General features: G+C 43.0%; 1 protein-coding gene across 1 annotated transcript; it reads left to right on the plus strand.

Annotated features, from left to right (window-relative positions):
* The first annotated feature begins 8730 nt into the window (after window positions 1-8730).
* faah2b (fatty acid amide hydrolase 2b) lies at window positions 8731-17332 on the plus strand. The gene is made up of 11 exons (XM_020491431.2): window positions 8731-9123; window positions 10047-10129; window positions 10330-10466; window positions 11295-11504; window positions 11786-11905; window positions 12014-12149; window positions 13382-13499; window positions 13583-13702; window positions 14918-15029; window positions 15908-16096; window positions 16338-17332. Exons 1-11 carry the CDS (start codon window positions 8938-8940, stop codon window positions 16511-16513), a joined length of 1587 nt encoding a protein of 528 aa, XP_020347020.1. The 5' UTR covers window positions 8731-8937; the 3' UTR covers window positions 16514-17332.
* Window positions 17333-17460: the final 128 nt, after the last annotated feature.

Raw genomic sequence — 17460 nt, forward strand, 5'->3', positions numbered from 1 at the left:
TGCCAGTCTCTCTTGGTTAAGAGTTGAGGAAAGACTGTCTGCATCACTTCTTGTTTTTATAAGAAACATTCATGTGTTGGAAATTCCAAATTTGTTTGTATAGTCAACTTACGCACACCACTGACACACATTTACCCCGCCAGACATGCCACCAGGGGTCTTTTCACAGTCCCCAGGCCCAGAACAAATTCAAGGAAACACACAGTAATATACAGAGCCATGATTGCACGGAACTCCCTTCCGTCTTATACAGTGCAAGTGAACAGCAAACCTGGTTTTTAAAAAACAAAGCGGCACCTCACGGCACAACGCCTCTCCCCCATGTGACCTACTTGTTGTGTGTATGTACTGACATGTATGTGTAACTGATAGATGCACACACACACACACACACACACACACACACACACACACACACACACACACACACACACACACACACACACACACACACACACACTACATGTTCATGTTTTAAATGTATGTCAATTGTAAAGTCTTTTGTCTGTAATGTCTTTCTCGTTATTATGCCAAAGGATCCTAATAAAATGGAAATCTAAATGCTGGGGGTGGATATGATCGATTGCAGAATTCGAATCCTTTTGTGTATAAATTCTTGTAAACGTTATGCAGAAAGTATAGGGTCTTATTACTGTGAAGACCTTATGAAGCAGTCAGTGGGGTATCGATATATTGAGGATCTACAAGAAAAAGACTGAAAATAATGAGATGAGATGGATGTCCTGGCTTCCATCCATTAGTGTCTAAATGGCTTAAAGATCAAAATATAAATCAATGGAAAGAGCCCCTTGGGGTTTTTCTGTGTGTGTGTGTGTGTGTGTGTGTGTTTGTGTGCGTCCGTGTTATAGAGATAAATCCATATCATTTTACCCATTAACACACATAAAACATGACAATGCGGTATAGCTATCTATGCCTATACAAACAATATATATCTATACAAACAACTCAGATCTCAAACTCAAGGTGTGTCAGGGACAAGGACATTCAAATACAATGTTCTATCCATAGAAATGGAATCTCATTCTAGTTCTGGTTCTATTCTCCATGTAGATTGTTGATAAAAGAAGTGGGTTGTAGAGACTAGAGAGACAAACAAAGTAAATTGGCACTTTTAAAACCCATTTTCAGTGTGTCCCGTCTCTACACGTCCCATAATGTTAACTCTCTTTACCCTACAAGAGGGAGTGTGTGGGGTTGTAATCTCAATTTACAGATGAGGTGCAGAAACGTATTATCTCCTCAGGTTTCTATGACTGTGTGTGCTTGGATTAAAGCCTATTGATAATTAAAATATTGGTTAGATCATTTGATCCTCATAAGACTTTGTTCTGGGGCTTTGTGTGCTGCTAAATTGATGAATTTCTAATGAGATAAAAGGGTCTAGAAATTGCTTTGATTTCTAGTTGTTTAATTTCACACGTCTTTTGTAGGATATAAATCATGTTGTAAGCTATAATGTTGCAGGTTTTACAGGGGTGACTGATTTGGGTCATAAACAATATAGCCTTTAGGCATAGGCCAACAATAAAACAATCGTCTTAATTGCAAATGCAGAAACATTTCATTTCAATGTAATTAAAAACAGGAAAGCGAATAGAGGCTAAACATTCAGTCAATGTACAGTATGTCACTTGCATTGCAGATGAGATATTGATTTGGCCTAGTTGTCATGGGAATTTTAAAAATCACATGCATCCCGAAAAGATTTGTGGCCTATGCAATTTGGCCTAAGAAAATGCACTGCAATTCATGCAACAAAATGAGCTGATTGTAGACAGAGGCATACAAATGTAGCCTGACTGCTACATATAGAAATAAAGGATTTCTTTGTTTATTTTATGGTTGTATTTTACCCCCTTTTTCTCCCCAATTTTGATCTTGTCTCATCACTGCAACTCCCCAACTGGCTTGAGAGGCGAAGGTTGAGTCATGCGTCCTCCAAAACATGACCCGCCAAACCGCGCTTCTTAACACCTGAACGTACCAATGTGTTCGGAGGAAACAGCGTTCAACTGATGACCGAGATCAGCCTGCAGGCGCCTGACCCGCCACAAGGAGTCGCTAGAGCGCAATGACCGCTGCGCCACTCAAGAGGCCCACTGAGTGTAGAAAACATTAAGAACATCTTCCTAATATTGAGATACAATATTACCCCCCCCCCCCACCATTTTGCCCTCAGAACAGCCTCAATTCGTCGGGCATGGACTCTACAAGGTGTCGGAAGCGTTCCACAGGGATGATGGCCCATGTTGACTCCAATGCTTCCCACAGTTGTGTCAAGTTGGCTGGATGTCCCTTGGGTGGTGGACCATTCTTGATACACACAAGAAACTGTTGAGTGTGAAAAACCCAGCATCACTGCAGTTCTTGACACAAACCTGTGCACCTGGAACCTACTGGACATTCCCCCTCTGAATGGCACAAATACACATTCCATGTCTCAACTGTCTCAATGGTTAAAAAACTTTCTTTAACCTGTCTCCTCCCCTTCATCATCACTGATTGAAGTGGATTTAACAATTGACATCAATAAGAGATCATAACATAGACTGACCAGGTGAAAGCTATGGAAAGAGCAGGTGTTCATAGTGTTTTCTACACTCAGTGTACATTCTCAACTATTGGTTTAAATTTCGATTCCCAAGTTGATGTCAATTTCCCAACAGTTAGTAATTTAGGTTAAACCGCTGATAGACTCCCTTTTGCAATTGAGTTGGTTTTGAATATATAGTTGAAAATGTTGCGAGGTGGCACCTGTGGGAAATAATTTATTTGTTTATTTTTTGGCCCAATAGCAGCTTGTAAGTATCTACAGAAGTGGCAGTTTGGAATATTTCATGTTTTTGAGAGATATTCAAATGATGCAAAGTTGCCAACTTTATAAAGGTCATAAAGTGATTTCACACCATTTTGTCTCCATATATCAAAAGCTTTGTCTGAAAAGGATGGTGGAAATAGATGGTTATAAACCAGGGAGGGATTAGGGAAGTATATCTCTAATATCTAGGTTCAGCCTTAAGTTATTCCATATCTTTAGTTTGTCTAACTGAAAGTAGCAATTGGAGCTGGTAGAGGATAGCATACAATGCCTCTTAATGATGTGGACATACAGAATTTGGATGATATAACTCACTGATTCAGTTGGAGCCTGTAGAACTTTCTAATAGTGAGTTCCTGTTGTAGATATACCACTTTTTGTTTGACATTTTACAATATCGTGTGTGATTGCCCCCAAAAGGTTCTTCCAAGAACCTCATAGGAGGTGGGGTTCATCAAGGAACCTCCTTAGTTGGTGGGTTCTTGCAGGAACCTAACTGCCCCACTGAAACATTTGGATTTGAACGGACAGCATGTGCAGGCACCTAACTGAAAAATGTAAAGATCTCAATGTAAGGTTTGTCCCTTGTATGATCTAAATTGATATTGTTTTATAACGATACCATCTATCTTTTCATATTTGTGCAACTCTTTCTAAAACAGAAAATGGACACAATTCAATGGATATCAATCAACAAAGAGGTAAGAATACTGTATGTAGGCTATAAGAATATGTTGAAAGCTCGCTGTATAGCGTGCAGATGACTGAACTGCTCACTTTTGTGTCTGCAGGTATACGGAAGAGGAGGCATACAAAGGTATGTAAAATTGGTATGTTATGCAGATCACATTTACCATCCTCCTCCCTTACCTCTTCAATGAATATCCCATAGGCCTCTACATTATGGACAAGGTATGTGTATGAAACCATTATCAAAACAGTTTTTTCATTCACATTTACCACAAAATACTGTAATGTGCATGTTATGATAATCTGTAAAATTACTATATTTTTTTTTTACCCCAAAAGGTTCTTCAAACTTTTTTTGAGAATACATTAAAAGGAGTTATTTGAAGAACCCTTTTAAAGGGTTCTCCGAAGAACTTATAGGGGTTCCCCCACAGTTTCAATTTGAAGAAACCCTAAAGGATACTCCAGGAACCTTTTCTTTTTACAGGGTAGTATGTTCCTGTCTTACAATTACCACTTTTTGTTTAACATTTTACAATATTGTGTGTGATTTAATAAGAATGTTATAGATTATGTGTAAAGTGGCAATCAGCAGTAAGAACAATAACAAAGCATTCTCCCTGCCCCTGTTACCGTAAACCATTGGTGATATCAAAACGATAGTTTTAATAATGTTTTCAGGCTAGTGGTTTGTTTTCATTTACAAAGATTGGAGTATAACAAGCTTATATTTTGGGTTGTGATGGGGTACGAACTAGCTCAAGCTAGGCAAAAGTTAGATAACAGGAAGTCCGATAGGCTAAAGTACAGGCAGGGAATAGGCAAAAGTCGGCGTCATACTATCATACACAGGAGGAGTAAATCACGGGGGAAACCAGAGCTCTGAAAGACGTGTGCCACAAAACAAACAATACCTCACAGTGATGGGGTGCAAATAACTGAACTAAATAGTGTGTGATAACATACAGGTGTGTGAACAGGTGATTGGGATCTGGAGAGTGAGCTACGTTCAGGGGATCTCGGTGTTTGAGAGTGTGAGCTGGAAAGTGAGCTGCGTTCAGGTGATCTACATGTTTGAGGGTGTGAGTTGTAAGCAGACGTTACATCATGAGATATTTAGGTTACAGTCCCTTCAGAAAGCATTCACATCCCTTTATTTTTTCCACATTTTGTTGTGTTAAAGGTGATTTTATTGTCATGTTTTGTCAAAGATCTACACAAAATACTCTGTAATGTTAAAGTGGAAGAAAAATTGTAACATTTGTAAAAAAAGATTATGAAAAATAAAACACGAATAAATCTTGATTACATAAGTAATCAACCCTCTGAGTCAATCCATTCAGATCGCCTTTGGCAGCGATTGGGTAAGTCTCTAAGAGCTTTGCACACCTGGATTGTCTTTTTAAAATTCTTCAAGCTCCGTCAATTGGTTGTTGATCATAGACAGCCACTTTCAAGTCTTGCCATAGATTTTCAAGCCGATTTTTAAGGCACAAATGTAACTAGGCCACTCAGGATAATTCAATGTTGTCTTGCTCAGCAACTCCGGTGTATAGTTGCCCTTGTGTTTTAGGTTATTAACCTGCTGAAAGCTGAATTTGTGTCTCGCAGTGTATGTTGGAAAGCAGACTGAACCAGGTTTTCCTATAGGATTTTGCCTGTGCTTAGCTATATTTCGTTTCTTTTTAACCCCCCCCCCCAAAAAAAAAATCCCTAGTCCTTGCCGAAGACAAGCAGCCACCACCATTCTTGAAAACATGAAGAGTGGTACTCAGTGATGTGTTGTGGTAGATTTGCCGCAAACATAACGCTTTGTATTCAGGACATATCTGTACAGGCTTCCTTTTTTTTCAAATCAAATCGTATTTGTCACTTATTTAAGAAAAATAAGAGTTAAGAAAATCAAGTTTAAAAAAGTAATAATAAAATAACAATAGCAAGGCTATATACAGGGGGTACCGGTACCAAGTCAATGTGCGGGGGTACAGGTTAGTCGAGATGATTGAAGTTATATATACAGTAACAGTCAAAAGTTTGGACACACCTACTCATTCAAGAATTTTTCTTAATTTTTTTTACAATTTTCTACATTGTGGAATAATAGTGAAGACATCAAAACTATGAAATAACACATATGGAATCATGTAGTAACCAAAAGGTTGTTAAACACATTTTAGAGTGTGCAAAGCTGTCATCAAGGCAAAGGGTGGCTTCTTTGAAGAATCTCGAATATAAAATATATTTTGATCTGTTTACCAATTTTTTGGTTACTACATGTTTCCATATGTGTTATTTCATAGTTTTGATGTCGTCACTATTATTCTACAATGTAGAAAATAGTTTTAAAAAATAAAGAAAAACACTGGAATGAGTAGGTCCAAACTTTTGACTGGTACTGTACATGTAGGTAGGGCTAAAGTGATTATGCATAGATAATAAACACTGAGTAGCAGCATCGTAAAAAAAGGGGGGAGTCAATGCAAATAGTCTGGGTAGCCATTTGATTAACTGTTCAGCAGTCTTATGGCTTGGGGGTAGAAGCTGTTATGGAGCCTTTTGGACCCAGACTTGGCGAGCCGCTTGACAATTTTTAGGGCCTTTCTCTGACACCACCTGGTATTGAGATCCTGGATGGCAGGAAGCTTGGCCCCAGTGACATACTGGACCGCATGCACTACCTTCTGTAGCGCCTTGCAGTCAGATACTGAGCAGTTGCCATACCAGGCGGTGATGCAACTAGTCAGGATGCTCTCGATGGTGCAGAATACCTCATGACAAACTGTAGACAATACTATTTACCCAAATATTTTGAATCTAGATTTTTCGTAGCTGTCTATTTACCACCACAAACCGATACTGGCACAAAGACCACACTCAATGAGCTGTATAGGGCCATAAGCAAACAAGAAAATGCTCATACAGAGGCGGCGCTCCCGGTGATTTAAAGGCAGGAAAACTGAAATCCGTCTTACCTCATTTCTACCAGCATGTCCCCTGTACATCTAGAGGCAAAACAAACCTCTAGATCACCTTAGCTCCACACACAGGGACTCAATATAATGCTTTCCCTCACCCTCCATTTGACAAATCTGATCATAACTCTAATCTTCTCATTCCTGCTTACAAGCTAAAACTCAAACAGAAAGTACCAGTGACGCGCTCAATATGGAAGTGGCCCATTGAAGTCGATGCTAAGATACAGGTCTGCCCAGTGATGCGAGCCTGCCAGATGAGCTAAATGCCTTCTAGGCTCACTTCGAATGGGTGCCGAGCACGCCCCCATTCAAATTGACGGGAATGTAGTGGAGTGGGTAGAGAGCTTCAAGTTCCTTTGTGTCCACATCACTAATGGGCATATCATAGTCCCAAAACACCAAGACAGTCATAAAGAGGGCACAACAACACCTATTCTCCCTCAGGAGACTGAAAAGATTTGGCATGGGACCTCAGATCCTCAAAAAGTTCTACAGCTGCACCATCGAGAGCATCTTGACTGGTTGCATCACCGCTTGGTATGGCAACTGCTCGGCATCCGACCTCAAGACGCCACAAAGGGTAATGCATAAGGCCCAGTACATCACTGGGGCAGAGCTTCCTGCCATCCAGGATCTCAAAACCAGGCAGTGTCAGATGAAGGCCCTAAAAATTGTCAGTCTCCAGCCACCCAAGTCATAGACTGTTCTCTCTGCTACTGCACGGCAAGCGGTACCAGAGCGCCAAGTCTGGGACCAAAAGGCTCCTTAACAGCTTCTACCACCAAGTCATAAGACTACTGAACAGTTAATCAAATGTCCACCCGGACTATTTACATTGACCCCCTTATTTTATTCATTGTTTATTTTTTTGTACTGACTCTCCTGCACAGGCTCAATGCACACGCACTGTACTCTAACCACACACACACACAGACACAAAACACACGTTCACTTTCCTTCTCACACTTCACATACACTGCTGCTACTCTCTGCTCATGATCTACGCATACTCACTTTTCCCCTACCTACATATTACCTTGATTATTGTATATAGCCTCATTGTCATTTTATTGTTACTATTTTTCCTTTCGTTTATTTAGCACATTTTTCTTAGTTGGGCCTACTTTTTTTAAAACACTACATTGTTGGTTAAGCACTAGTAAGTAAGCATTTCACAGTAAAGGTCTACCTACAACTATTGTGTTCAGCGCATGTGACAAATACATTTTGATTGATTTGTATCAATCATAGACACAGCAGATGTGGCCAAAATATTTTTGGGGCAAGTTGCTATGTATAAAAAAAGGTGTGATTTCTTACAAATTGATATAACAAGTACAATATGACTGTTGAACATTTTCAGTTAAGGCACAAGGTAGATTAAATTCAAACACCTTTATATTGGTTGTTAGCAGACATTTAAAGATGAAGTTTATATTGTATACACTTTGTTTTCCCTGAATCATTGCAATAAAATCTTTCAAAATGTACAGTCCTTGTTTCATTCATATAAAGTTCTGATTTTGCAATCAGCTACTGAGACAAATGACCCAGGGCGATGTGCCATATCAGGTGGAAATAGAAAAAAAAAAGACATATTTTTGTATTTTATGTTAAATTACATTAGAATATTAGGCTGCATCTAGACATTTCAGCTAAATTAGCCAATACAAGCATAACACATTCAAAAGGAAAGCAAGTACAGTTTGAGTCTTGTAGATATTGAGGGAAATTCTGGAACGTGGATTTGTGGAAAGCATTTTTGATGGTTAAAAGGCAGACTTCATGGGTTTGGTTTCCTAATCCACTGACATGCATTGCGCAGTTATTTCCCCCGTGATTACATGCTCAGTTTGTCAGAGTGCGCATCGTGCTTTTACTCATAGCAATACTGCCACCACGTGGTGCAATGTAGAAATGACAGTTGATTGCGCTCGCTTAGAAGAGCGGATTATGCTAAACAAAGTGATTTGTGACCGATGTGTCACTATAATAATTTGTTGTCTACTATGTTGCACACTTATTTTCTTTATGTGGTTTGCTTGATACCTTACATTTAATGTATTCAATACAGTGCCTTCTATTCTCATAGTCTACGTATCGAAGTACACGATGGCAAATGGTTAACCATTAACCTTTTGTTTGTTCACACTTGGCCACTTCATATCGGTTTAACATTTAGCCACGGTTGACCTAAAATCGGTTACCGAGAAGTACAACTCTCGCGAAAGTTGTCACTTTCCGTTTAAACGTGAATCTGTCCAATAGATAACGGCTGACCTGATAGCGAGGTCGGATGGTTTTAAACTGCAACCCATTTATAGATAAGAACCATAATAACACGCTGCATGCCGGGAGTTGTTATGTTAGACGACGACAGTGTCCTGCTGTCAAAACAGTTCGTGCGGTGGTGGTGACCAAGCTGTGATCATGGCGTTGACCCGGCTAGAACGGGCCCAGGCATGGATTCTGAGTGCGTGCATGGGCGTGCTCTTTGCGCTCTTTCGGCTCCTCTCTCCACGGCGGTCCCGTGGATTAATCAAACTTCTTCCAGTCACTAACCCTCTGCTGATGATGTCTGCGATGCAGCTCGCGCAAAGGATTCGTCGGAGAGAGGTCCGTAAGGCTACCCGGTACCGGGTTATATGTTCTAATCTATTTTACGCGAGAGACTACTTTTCCGGAGTGCTTCCACTTGTACGGTTCCGGTGCCGTAGGCCTGAAAGGTGCAGCGAATGGTAAAAGGCCTGAGTGGGCCATCTTCATTTATCCACAATGTGTGGACCCCAGGAAGAGTTGCTGCTGCTTTTGCCACAGATAATGGGGATTCTAATAAAATACCCAAATCTTAGGACAGGGCTCTACAACGGCTTGATAAAGAGTGATAGAGAGCCAATCTGCTGCATGATAGGCTACTGCGTTGCTCTCTGGTAGCGGTTGGGCTGTGACTGCACTCTGCACATGTCCATTACATAAAGGGTCAATCGGAGTTCTTCATTGGCCGTGCAGCATTTACGGTTATATGGCCTCTGCAGAAGTCAGGGCATTTATACTTCTTTCTGCTTCGCGGAGTAGCGCAGAGCTGTTGTGAAGGAATTTGTCAAGGAAGTCCGTTTGTGTCTAGACAACCAATCATGTCAATGCGGAGCTATACCTAGCCCTCCACACTGTTAAACAATGTGAGATGCGCACATATATACCGTACGGAGCTCAATATGGCGTCTGCGTGCCTCTGGTGACTCCGCAAATAGCGTCACACCATCCATATGGCGTCTCCGACAACATTTTCAGATCAAGCAACAACAACAAAAAAGGCTCTTAGGCTACAGCCTTGTGCTGTGGTCTCCTTATGAAACAGGGTTGGGCTCAATTCCATTCCAATTGTCAATTCAGGAAGTTTATGACTACAGCAATTCCAATCATCTTTAGGGCTTTTCAATGAGGAAAATGTTGAATTGGAAATGGGTTTACTCTGAATTGACTGGAATTGATGCACACACAGGCGCACCACTGTCTGTACTGTATGTTGGTTGGTGTAGGTGTCGAGCGTGGAGGTGGTGCAGGCCTACATTGACAGGATTCAGGAGGTGAACCCGCTGCTCAATGCTATGGTGCAGGACAGGCAAGTACAAGTACTCTGGGACTAGACTGGTTAAATGTCATATGGTTACAAATCTCATGTTGCCGTCTCACCAAACCTCCACTATGTTCTGACACAAAACTAAACTTGTATATGCCTATTTCTTTCTTTCTTAATGTATTTTTCTCTCTATTGCTCTCCCTTCTCTCTGCTCCCTATTTTCCTCTCCTCCCTCTCTCCAGGTTTGCAGCAGCATTGCTAGAGGCAGCCCAGGTGGACAAGCTGATCGAGGAGGAGACCGGGGGAGAGGATGTTCTGGAGGATAGACTTCCCCTGCTGGGGGTCCCCCTCACTGTCAAAGAGGCCTTCGCTCTACAGGGTAGGTCTACACACTCACCTAGACCATCCTTTCTCAAACCTCTCCTTGGGGACCGCCCAGCTGTTTCAATATTTGAACTATTCCAGAAATAGCACACCTGATTCAACTTGTCATCTAATCATCCAGCCCTTGCGCTAGCTCAGGACTACAACTAAAATTGGGAAACGTCTGGGGGTGTTCCTCAAGCTGAGGTTTGAAAATGGCTGACCTAGATCCTCACCTGTACTCTCCCACACTGTGTACTACTCACGTAGTTGTGTACCCTGTAGTGAGGCTATGGGAGCGGGTCTGGGTGAGTGTGTAGGCCTACCCTATAGGTCAGTGTTATCCAATCTTGGTCCTGGGGAACCAAAGCCCTAGCATCAACACACTTGATTTCACTTACCAATTCATCACCAAGCCTTAATGAGTGATTTAGGCCTGTTAGTACTAGGGCAAAAATGAAAAAGGGTACCCATTTGATTGAGAAACACTGCTATAGGTAGAGCTAACCCGCACACAGACACACACCCAGACCCTCTCCACAGTCCCAAGGTCTCACCATAACAGCACTCGACCATCATCCCTCTGCCTCGTCACCATCAGGTACATTTACATGACAGTCTTTGATGATGTTCCCACTAGATGAGCATCGGTGAAGTGCCTCTGTTCCTATCCAAATGAAAACGGCTTTGAACATCTGTATTATCTGCCAGCTTCGTCCACAAACATAACAGACCCAAGCCATTGCACTCTCCAAATATTTGTCGAATTGTCACGGAATATGTCCTAGTTTACAGTTCCACCTGTATGTTCAACTTCTCCCCACCCGTTCCCTTGGTCCCCCAGGCATGCCCAACACCGCAGGTGTGGTTTCCCGGCGCGGGGTCCTTTCAGTGGGGGACGCCCCTCCCGTGGCCCTATTGAAGAGGGCCGGGGCCATCCCCCTGGGGGTCACCAACTCCAGCGAGCTCTGCATGTGGTCCGAGTCCCACAACCACCTGTACGGCATTTGCAATAACCCCTATGACCTGGAGAGGACACCGGGCGGCAGCTCAGGTGTGGCATTGTAAAGGTGTTATAAAATGGCAATGACACGGGAAGGTATGTGTCATAACGGTGTTACAGCTGTGCTGATGTCATAACAACACAGGTAGATGTCCATAACAATAGGACTGATATTACGTATGAATTACTTGTTACGTCAAGTTACCGTCACCTACAGAAACAGAAAATAGTGTTCCTGCCCCTATGGGCCTTTCTGGCTCGGACAAGCTTTACTTTGAGATACTTTCTCTATCTCTCTTCCTCTTTCCCTCCTCCTTTCCTGTGGGCTCCAGGTGGAGAGGGTAGCATGCTTGGCGGTGGAGCATCAGTGATCGGGATAGGTTCTGACATCGGTGGAAGTATCCGTATGCCGTGCTTCTTCAATGGCGTTTTTGGCCATAAAACCACACCAGGTAAGTAAAGACTACCCCTGGTGTGTGTGTTGGTGTATATGTAGATGCTAGCGCGTGTCTGTGTGCGTGTGTGTGTAATTGGCCATGTTTATCCTGTGTTATTTGTAGGTGTAATATCTAATGATTGTCAGTACCCCCCTGCCTCTGGTCGTCATGAGGACTACCTCAGTACTGGCCCCATGTGTCGCTATGCTGAGGACCTTCTGCCCATGCTCAGGATCATGGCTGGACCCAATGCTCACAAGTACACGACCCATCACACCTTTTACAGACTAAAACACCCAACACTATATTCTCAGTAAAGGCTTCAATACATCTAACTAGAAACAACTAACTACCAATGGTGCATGGGTTTAATGTCCACACAACTAAGTTTTGTGAAGTTACACCAAATATATATACACACAAAAGTATGTGGACACCCCTTCTAATTAGTGGGTTCAGCTATTTCAGTTTCACCCGTTGTTGAAAGGTGTATAAAATCAAGCACACCGCCATGCAATCTCCATAGACAAACATTGGCAGTAGACCGTCTAGGAGCAACAATGGCTCAGCCGCAAAGTGGTAGGCCACACAATTTCACAGAACGAGACAGCTGAGTGCTGAAGCGTATAACACAAAAATCGCCTGTCCTCGTTTGCAACACTCACTACCGAGTTCCAAACCGCCTCTGGAAGCAACATCAGCATAATAACTGTTTGTCGGGAGCTTCATGAAATGGGTTTCCATGGCCTAGCAGCCACACACAAGCCTAAGATCACCATGTGCAATGCCATGTGTCAGCTGGAGTGGTGTAAATTTGCTGCCATGTGACTTTGGAGCAGTGGAAATGCGTTCTCTGGAGTGATGAATCACACTTCACCATCTGGAAGTTCGCCGGACAAATCTGGGTCTGGTGGATGCCAGGACAATGCTACCTGCCCCAATGTATAGTGCCAACTGTAAAGTTTGGTGGATGGATAATGGTCTGGGGCAGTTTTTCATGGTTCGGGTAAGGCCCTTTAGTTCCAGTGAAGGGAAATCTTAAAGCTACAGCATACAGACGTTCTAGACGATTCTGTGCTTCCAACTTTGTGGCAACAGTTTGGAGCAGTGCAAAAAGCGAGGTCCATACAGAAAAGGTTTGTCGAGATCGGTGTGGAAGAACTTGACTGGCCTGCACAGAGCCCTGACCTCAACTCCATCGAACACCTTTGGGATTTATTGGAATGCCGACTGCGAGCCAGGCCTAATCGCCCAACATCAGTACCCGACCTCCCTGAAGCAAGTCCCAGCAGCAATGTTCCAACATCTAGTGGAAAACCTTCCCAGAGGAGTGGAGCGAAGGGGGGGTGGGACCAACTTCATATTAATGCCTCTGATTTTTGGATGTTTGACGAACAGGTGTCCACATACTTTTGGTCATGTAGTGTATATCAAAACCATGACATTTTGAGCACCTGTTTAACTGTCCTACCTCTCCATGTCTCTGTACAGATTGTCTTTGTCCGTTGAGGTGGATCTGAGGAACCTGCGTTTCTTCTCTATCCCTCACGATGGAGGCTCTCCTCTGGTGAGTGCTGTAGATGAACAGCTCCTTCAAGCCCAGAGGAGGGTGAGTAGAATGCCTAGTAGACCCACGACACACACACACACGCAAACGTAGATTCACAAAGACATAATCTGTATTTCTACCAGGTGGTGGAGCGGCTCGAGTCTGACCTAGGGGTCAAGGTTCAGGAGGTGCGTCTCTCTGGGCTCAAATATGGCTTCCAGATCTGGGATACGTACATGGGGCTCCCCGACAAGGAGGGCAAGGTGGGTCAACTGTTGCGGTCTTCATTAGGTAGCATTTATGGGGGTATTAAGAGGCCTCACTAGTACTGCCATTCTAACTATACTGAACAAAAATATTAACGCAACATGCAACAATTTCAAAGATTTTACTGATTTAATCAGTCAATTGGAATACATTCATTAGACCCTAATCTATGAATTTCACATGACTGGGAAAACAGATATGCATCTGTTCGTCACAGATACCAACAACAACAAAAGGTAGGGGCGTGGATCAGAAAACATTTCAGTATCTGGTGTTACCACCATTTGCCTCATGCAGCGTGACACATCTCCTTCACATAGAGTTGATCGGGCTGTTGTGACCTGTGTAAAGTTGTCCCATTCCTCTTCAATGGCTGTGCGAAGTTGATGGATATTGGCGGAAACTGGAACACGCTGTTGTACACATTGATCCAGAGCATCCCAAACATGCTCAATTGGTGACATGTCTGGTGAGTGTGCAGGCCATGGAAGAACTGGGACATTTTCAGCTTCCAGGAATTGTATACAGATCCTTGCATCATGGGGTGTGCATTATCATGCTGAAACATGAGGTGATGGCTGCATGACAATAGGCCTCAGGAACTTGTCAATGCAATTGTGTTCGTTGTCTGTAGCTTATGCCTGCCCCCATAACCCCACTGCCACCATGGGGCACTCTTTAAACAACATTGACATCAGCAAACCACACAATGCCATACACATGGTCTGTGGTTGTGAGGCCGGTTGGACGTACTGCCAATTTCTCTAAAACAACATTGGAGGCGGCTTACGGTAGAGAAATGAACATTTCAACAGCGCTGGTGGACATTCCTGCAGTCAGCATGCCAATTGCACACGCCCTCAACTTGAGACATCTGTGGTATTGAGTTGTGTGACAAAACTGCACATTTTAGAGTGCCCTTTTATTGCCCCCAGCACAAGGTGCATCTGAGTAATGATCATGCTGTTTAAACAGCTTTTTGATATACAAAACCTGTCATGTAGATGGATTATGTTGGCAAAGAAGAAATTCTCACTAACAGGGATGTAAACTAATTTGTGCACAACATTTGAAAGAAATAAGCTTTTTGTGCATATGGAACATTTTGGGGGATCTTTTATTTCAGCTCATGAATCATGGGACCAACACTTTACATGTTTCTTTTACATTTTTGTTCAGTGTAGATACGTGTGTGTATGTATTTCTCGCAGCGCCCCACACCCTTCCAAGTGTTGATGGGGGAACCAGGGAGGCCGGTGTGGCCAGTGTGGGAGCTGGCCAAGTGGATGATGGGAAGGTCCCCTCACACCATGGCTGCTATTGGTAACAACACAAACAAACATTGACAATCCTGTCTAGTAATAGTAGTTTCGGGTCTAGTGATTTGTTAAGTGTTGCCAGTCAACTGAGTGACCTTGTAGACCCATCTATAGTATCTTTTGTTCCAGACAGGGTGTATTCTAGTAACCAGAGCTATAACGGCACATGGATCAATTGAGTCAACTGTCAAACATGGTATCTTTAGGCCCACTCTTGTAATGATGATATATGTCAGGGATGGGCAACTGGCAGCCCCTCCTTTTGTAGGCCCACGGACCAATTTGACCCCCCCCAAAAAACTGTCATGGTCTCAACTTATTGTTGAGACTTAGAATACACAAGGTGCCATTTCAAAACGTGGTTGTGCATCAGCAGTCACTCAATTAGTCCATGTCAGCTATTTTTATTTTACATTGGTAAAAGTTAGTCTAGTATCCAGCTATCTAAACATGTAGTACGCATGGTCAAATTCCTGACCGGGGAGGGGCCCATTCATCGGTTATCATATTAAAAACTGCAAACATTTGCCTCCACCCTATGGCAAAATGAGTACAATTGCATGAAATTAGTTGTAAAATTGCAATATTTTTTACCCCATGGCAAAATGTGTAGAATTGTAGCAAACTTACTTTAAAAATGGCAACATTTTCGACGCCCCATGGCAAAAGGCACAGAATTGCAGGAAATTAAAACGTACATTCTTCCTCTTCGCTGTCACGAGGGGTATGGATGTGGGTACGCAGACCCACGTGCCTCCGCAGCCCCTTTTGTGGCCCCCACCAAAGTTGCCCATATCTGGTATAGGCTAATCAATACATTAAGTACATCAATCTGTGTTACCTCTGGAATCATGGTCATTCTGTTGCTCTGGTGTGTTCCAGGCCTGGCCTTGGTAGAGATTACCAGCTCATCCAAGCCCTCTCCCTTCATCCTGAAGCAGAAAGAGAAGCTACAGAAGGAGGTTGAGGAGCTGTTGGGTACAGACGGGGTTCTCCTGTACCCCACCCACCCTCACCTCGCCCCCAAACACCACCACCCCCTCTTCACACCCTTCAACTTCGCCTACACAGGTGAGAGGGTCTGGAAGACTATATCTAATCATAGAAATGGAGATAAATCTATTAACCAAATCTTAACAAAACTCGAGGTATTCAACATTTCAGGAAAATCACACATTGATTTAAAGCTTAGGGCTGCAGTCACATATGTGACTGAGAATGAATTGTCTGTACACCATAACTGAATGAATGATAACATACGCCAAAGCTTTCTCTCATTTGCATCCCTCTGTCCTCCCCCCTCCATCCTCAGGGGTCATCAACGTCCTGGGGCTGCCAGTGACCCAGTGCCCTCTGGGGTTGAGTGTAGAGGGTCTTCCCCTGGGGGTGCAGGTGGTGACTGGGAAGCTCCAGGACCGCCTGTCTCTAGCCATGGCCCTTTATCTGGAGAAGACCTACGGAGGCTGGAGAGACCCTGGAGCCACCTGACATGGCCTGTATCTATAAAGCATTGTAGAGTAGGAGTGCTGATCTTCTACGATCAGTTTGGCCTTTTAAATCAAAATAAACTAGTTACATGAACAGGGAGGACCTGATCCTGGATCAGCACTCCTACTCTAAGACGCTTTATGGATAGTGGCCCTGACCTGAGGACCACGTTGAGTATGAAAGGTGGTCAAACGTTGCAGATAGAAATGTCATGAATAGAACCGACATGATTCCTTATTCTACAAGTCACAGGCATGTTTGTATCTAAATGTTTTGCCCCGCTGAACGTGCCCCACACTGGCTGCTGGAGGAAGAGGTTGTCCTTAACCATTTTTAATGGGGAAATGGTAGAATTGGGTGTAGGATAATCTGATCCTAGATCGCTGGTTAAGAGAAGGAAGTAGGAAGAATGTCCCTAACCGCTGATACAGGGGTGTGTTCACTAGCCTTAGCCTTGTGCTCAGAATAGCTCTCTCTTACACACAGTACACACACTATTCAGCACTTAATGGAACTGTTTGGTTCAATGACCTCTCACTGAAGAATGAATGTCTGTTTTTCTGCCATGCTCTTGTTCTGCACTGAATGCTAATGTTATTGGCACAAAGAATGTCTAGTCAGCCATGATTGACTTTTGTACTATCAAAGTCCCACTCACTCCGATCGATCTTACTACCAATGTCAATCTCTTTATCTTTTGCAAAATGACAGGAATGCAGATCCTAAAAGCCAGTCCCTTTGAACAAGAACACTGTATTACTCGATTCCGATCTTTGTGCATTTTTCTGGTTCAATTAGTAAAGACCTTTTTAAAAAGAATTCATCTGATTAATCATTTGCTCGAATAGGAATTCATATCCAGAATTGACAAAATGGAGTTTACCCCAACCCTGGGGTGTATTCGTTAGTGCACACTGTAGCAGAACGCTCTGAAACAAATCTTGACC

This window comes from Oncorhynchus kisutch, linkage group LG9, assembly GCF_002021735.2.
Source record: "Oncorhynchus kisutch isolate 150728-3 linkage group LG9, Okis_V2, whole genome shotgun sequence".
NCBI lineage: Eukaryota > Metazoa > Chordata > Actinopteri > Salmoniformes > Salmonidae > Oncorhynchus > Oncorhynchus kisutch.

Excerpts from the sequence above, each read along its gene's own strand:
- faah2b (XM_020491431.2), top strand. The coding sequence starts at position 8,938 with ATGGCGTTGACCCGGCTAGAACGGGCCCAGGCATGGATTCTGAGTGCG. Across the intron at positions 13,500-13,582 it reads TCCTTCAAGCCCAGAGGAGG|GTGGTGGAGCGGCTCGAGTC; the intron begins GTGAGTAGAATG and ends TATTTCTACCAG. Across the intron at positions 16,097-16,337 it reads CTTCAACTTCGCCTACACAG|GGGTCATCAACGTCCTGGGG; the intron begins GTGAGAGGGTCT and ends CTCCATCCTCAG.